Consider the following 5,003-nt stretch of genomic DNA (forward strand, 5'->3'; position numbering starts at 1 on the left):
GCCCACAGCGCAGTGCTGCTCTCGATGTCAGTGAACACAAGCGTCACGGGGTCTGTGGGCTCCTTCGGGGCGTTGTTGTTGTCACGAATCGCACGGCAGCAGCAAAACGCAAACAGAGCAGCCAGTAGTACACCTCCGGAAATAGGGCCAACAATTATACCAATGAGTTGATCATCTGAGAGACCATTCTTATCGGGCTCCCCGTACTCCATCGACGGCGTCACAGCGGGGAACAGCTCAGGCACCGCGGGGACAATCACGCGGGCCATCGACCACACAGAAATATACGTCGCTCCGTAGTTCACAGCACACTCAGTACCGTTCATGTTCTTCTTACCACCGCACCTCTTGCCGTCCTTGAAGGGTCCGTAAAGCATATCAGCCACGGTGATGGCAACATTCTTGTAGAAGAAATCAACCAATAATTTTGTACTTACCAAATCCATTCGAGAGAGAATAGTTTTCACTACCATTGTAGTAGCGAAGCTCCTCAGCGCCAACGGGGTCCACTTCGCCTTCTCCTCCACAGCAGCGTGGAACAGCTGCACCGTCTCAGACGTCGTGCTCTCGTCTGCCCAGTGCGGCAGGCTCGTCGCGAACACAAGGCGCTCAGCAGCAGCACTCCCATTGAACGCAGCAACAAACTCATCGTAGAACAAGGAGACCTCCGCGAACAGCACAAGCACACGCACACCGCGGTTCTTCGCCAGGTGACCTGCTACCACAGCAGCATCGGCAGCAGCAAGGCCCACGACGAACACATCGCCCTTGTGTGGCAGGTAGTCCCCCAGCGCGTCACCGCCAGCCAGAAGCGTGGAGGACCGCAGAGACCCGCCAAACGTCACAAGGGACCGCTGCAACACATCCGCCATCGCAGCCGCCTCGTCGTTCCGGATCACAGCGTGGGCGGTGCCGTGTCTCGTGCTGCCGAGGTAGTGCGCAAGCACAAAGAACTCCTGCTCCAGTGTCGGGGACAGGTGAATAACGTTCCGGCGAAACTTGCTTCGCCGTGATCTCAGAAGCAAGCCATCGATAAACGTCAGGTTCGGAAAGTCAAGCAGAGCGTCCGTGGTGATACCTGTAACTGCGTGAATGCGTCTCACCCCTAGCTCCTGCGCCAGTACATCATGTGCATCAGCCTCAGCTGCACAAGTGACTTCTAGCGTCAAGGAGTGCTCCTGCCAACTCGTGTAGTGAGCCTTTAAGGCAGCTTGTACGCCGAACGTGATTTGTTGCTGTGTGGCAGACGCAAAGGGATTGTCCGTCATCTCGAAAGCTATTACATTCAGCGGCACAGGCAAACTAGTACTGTTCGTGTAGCACTGTGAGAGAGGAAACGTAATTATGCCTTCGACAACCTTCTCAGCGCGGTCCTCTTCCACGAACCGCTTCATGTAGACCGTCCGCCCACCCTGATTGCAACGGCAGAGAGCACCCTCTGAAGAAGAAATAGCACTGCAATCATCACCATAGTCACCGATCACAATATCATCGATCAAATACCGGCGTTGGTTGTAGAGCGAACGTCTGAAGGACTCCCTGTCCTTAACCCACACGCGGCTGCTCAGCGCCTCCCACAGCACTTCTCCAACGATCCAACCAGCAACCATCGTCCCACCATCCACGTCATTATGGAGGAAGTGCTCGGTGTCATTGTACACCGTATTCCACTCGCTCTCAAGGTAGCCACGCATCACAGTCTGGAAGCGTTGGATGGCCTCGTAATGCGTGTCCTTTGCAAGTGGGTTGGGACCTGTCGTCAGGATTTGTCCGGAAACAAACGGGACACCGCCATCCACAGCTTCGCGCCATGTCGACACTACAAAATCCTGCAGCACACCAGGGCTGAGTAGGTAGGCGCCAGCGGTGCGCTTGTCCGTCAGCATCCGCGTAATGAACTTCGCTGTGTCCTTCACAGGCGCACCGAACACAATCACAGCCTGCGGGCGCGTGGCCGCGAACTCCTCCCACGTGGCATTGAACACCCCATCGTCAGCCGACCCAGTCAGAGAGCTCTCCAGAGTGAAAACACCGCACAATTCGTAGCCCACCATTGCCAACAATTTTACTGCATGAGTATACTCTTCGTCACCAAACGCGACATTCTGCAGGTACATGAATCCCAGTCGGTACACACGCAAAAAGCTCAACGAATATCGGATGAGCGCGAGGAGCTCGCCCTTGGGATCAGCCCGCAAAAAGTACAGGTTCGGGTTCCATTCCCTTACGGCGCCGGATCCAGTTATTGGGGCAAACGCCACCAGTGAATATTTCTCAAGTGCAGGGGTGGCCAGCCTTACAATATCATCAATTATAATTCCCTGTAAGGCAATAATGTCCTTGTGCTCCTCCATGGCTTCATCGATTGCCTCGCATACAGCTGTGCCTTCCACCTTCTTCACAATTATGTCAAGAGATGTGTTCCCGGCCACAGTAAAGTTGCGTGACCACAGTGACGCATAAAGTCCTGCATTATGGGCTTGAACATACGATTCAGAAATATAATCCAACGAAAACTTCAGCTTCAGTACCGACCCCCTCTCTCCATTGTTCCTTTATTATGACTGACTGCAACTTGCAGCGCGGTGAATGAAAAAGAAAAAGAGAAGGGGACGTTGCCTGCAACGTAAATCGCGAAAGCACCTCTACGCAATATAGCCCTAGAGGGATCTACTCCGTTTGACGTTTAGGGCCTCGGCGGGGTTGCTGCCAATTGCGGTGTTACCATCCTGTATTGCATTGCGGTGCTTACCTTGCCTATGCCCCCAACGATAAGGAAGAAAAGCAGAAGAAAAGAGCAGGGTCACTCCCTCACATCTCGGTGATTCTGCTACGTGTCCGTCGTGAGAGTAGAATAATTCAAAACCCCCAAACGTCGACATTGTACAGGCGCGCACAACAGGTGTGGAGAATGACAGCCCCGCACGTATTGCCAGTAAGAGGCGGTGCCAGCCATTCAGGGACGGCACTGCGACACACGCAGCACAGAATCGTTAACACCAATCACAACGTGTCTCCTTGTTGAATGCAACAGGTGCGCCGATTCAAACCATAAGGACAGTTTGTGGCTTCCTCGAACCTCATCCTCCATAATTCAGTAGAAACCACAATTAATTCCCTTGGTCGTCGGCAGGAGCCTCTCGTTAATCTGCAGTGCCACCACATCGTGTCGCTGCGCCGCCTCCTGCAGAAGCTCCACGGAGAAGGTGTAGTTGTGCAAGGGTGCCGCGCGAGAACGCAAATCACCATGATCGCACCGCTGATAATGTTGAGTTTCGTCGCCACGCTGGGTGACCGCCAGTGCACTAGACGCTGGAGGCAGCGATACCTTCCTCGTACATCACGTTGCGCCTACCCGACAGCAAGCACAGTGCTTTGGTCATTCTCCTCATGACGTACCAACAACACCCTGTTCCTTGACCTGTTGCAGCATCGCATCGCAAGACAGAGGAAAAGACGGGTGGGGTAGTCTCTGGTGTTGATCTGACAGTGTCCAACAACCGCAATGTGGCACCGTCTCCAACGCGGCAAAATCCGGCGAGCACCGCCACCGTCGTAAAACAGAACTCAACGATCGACGTCACACTCGTTGAATCATTTTCTGGTCCACGCCTCGCTGTGGCTCCGGGGTGGGGCGGTAAAGCAAAGTAAAGAAGTGAATGCACATGCCATAGAGTCGAGGCGTGTGCCATCGCCTCCAAAAGCACACGCAGAGGGTGGCTGCAGCGACCAGCCAAGCACCGCTCCGCAGCTGCAGGAGCGCAACATCACCCTGCAGCGCGACCCCCCTGTGGAGTTTCGTCTCCATCCCAAATGGCGCCAGCGCCGCCTCTTGTCGGGGCGCACCCGCCACCAACGCCACCACGCCGCAAGAATGAGGGAAGAGGCCATGCCCCACCCAACATAAGTGTTCGGTGTTAACTTCCCAAGCCCAGTCGGTCCTACGTTATCAGTCGGACACGCCAGCCACGAAAACGCGGCGTCACTCCCTCACCCCTCAGCAGGCACAAGTGGGCAATAAAGGGGACTAATTACATCCCTGCAGCTTCTGCATCCTCGTGCCTCGGAGTGAAAAATATAAGCCAAGAAAAAGAAATACAACGACAGCCACGCACAACGAATATTGGTAGAGGTGCCGATTGAATAAGAACTACAGCAAACAACATAGAGAAGGGAAAATAGAGGGCACAGGAACTCAAGAAGTCTTTTTAAAACACAAAAAAAACCATAGTCGTGCAGCTTGTTCAATAGTTCTACAAAATTGGTGTGGACGTACTGCGGAATATAAACGGATACACCGAATACCGAGAAGCGCAACCATGAATATACAGCACCAAGCGGTCACGTCAGCGTATATATATATATATTAACAGGTATTATATTACACCACTAATAATGGCAAAAAAAACTCCAAAAATTTCAAACGACACACCTCCGTTGCACCAGGGAATATCAACAATCGAAAATGAAAAAATGTTTGATACGTCTATAGGGTTTTGCAGTGGGCGCTGTGTCGTTCGTGAAGCGCTCCATCATCTCAATGAACTCACTCTCGGTGGTGTCGTGGACCACCACTGAGGATTTAGTTAGAGGGCGAACAGGCCATCCATACCGAAGATTGTGAAAGCGACACGCCCTTTCTCTTACAAGCGTATAATTTGGGATCTGTGCCTCGTACAAAATGCGCCCAATCATCATGTCCTCGTGGGACATATTCAAGGCAACAAACTCCGCCTCACGCTCCTTGGTGTACGGCAGGCGCACCATAAATTGCAGCGGCTCGTACGACACAAAGCTCTCCGCAACATCCCTTGACAGCGTGACACACGTTCCGGCAGCATAGTAGAACTTTAATTTAACATTACCCTTACGCATTTTCCAAAAATGCAACATTCCCCAGTACACACCGGTGCGTGGCAGCGTGCGCAGGTCGGCGAGGTACTGCGGCACCCTTATGAATGAGTCATCATCACCCTTCGCAATGTAGCTCGCCCTCGGGAACA

At 53.1% G+C, this 5,003-nt stretch overlaps 3 protein-coding genes across 3 annotated transcripts; all 3 read right to left on the reverse strand.

Moving 5' to 3' along the window:
* Positions 1-2,354, reverse strand: DQ04_11281000 (receptor-type adenylate cyclase; the record flags this gene model as incomplete). The annotated part of the gene is made up of 1 exon (XM_009316486.1): positions 1-2,354. A coding segment is annotated over one exon (2,354 nt), but the record flags the coding sequence as incomplete, so codon positions are not given.
* A 951-nt stretch (positions 2,355-3,305) lies between these two features.
* DQ04_11281010 (hypothetical protein) lies at positions 3,306-3,692 on the reverse strand (the record flags this gene model as incomplete). Its single annotated transcript, XM_009316487.1, has 1 exon — positions 3,306-3,692. One exon carries the CDS (start codon positions 3,690-3,692, stop codon positions 3,306-3,308), a length of 387 nt encoding a protein of 128 aa, XP_009314762.1.
* A 760-nt stretch (positions 3,693-4,452) lies between these two features.
* On the reverse strand, positions 4,453-4,875 carry DQ04_11281020 (UDP-Gal or UDP-GlcNAc-dependent glycosyltransferase; the record flags this gene model as incomplete). Its single annotated transcript, XM_009316488.1, has 1 exon — positions 4,453-4,875. The coding sequence occupies one exon, from the start codon at positions 4,873-4,875 to the stop codon at positions 4,453-4,455; it is 423 nt and encodes a 140-aa protein (XP_009314763.1).
* Positions 4,876-5,003: the final 128 nt, after the last annotated feature.

This window comes from Trypanosoma grayi, assembly GCF_000691245.1.
Source record: "Trypanosoma grayi strain ANR4 Tgr_1128_V1, whole genome shotgun sequence".
In the NCBI taxonomy this organism is placed as follows: domain Eukaryota; phylum Euglenozoa; class Kinetoplastea; order Trypanosomatida; family Trypanosomatidae; genus Trypanosoma; species Trypanosoma grayi.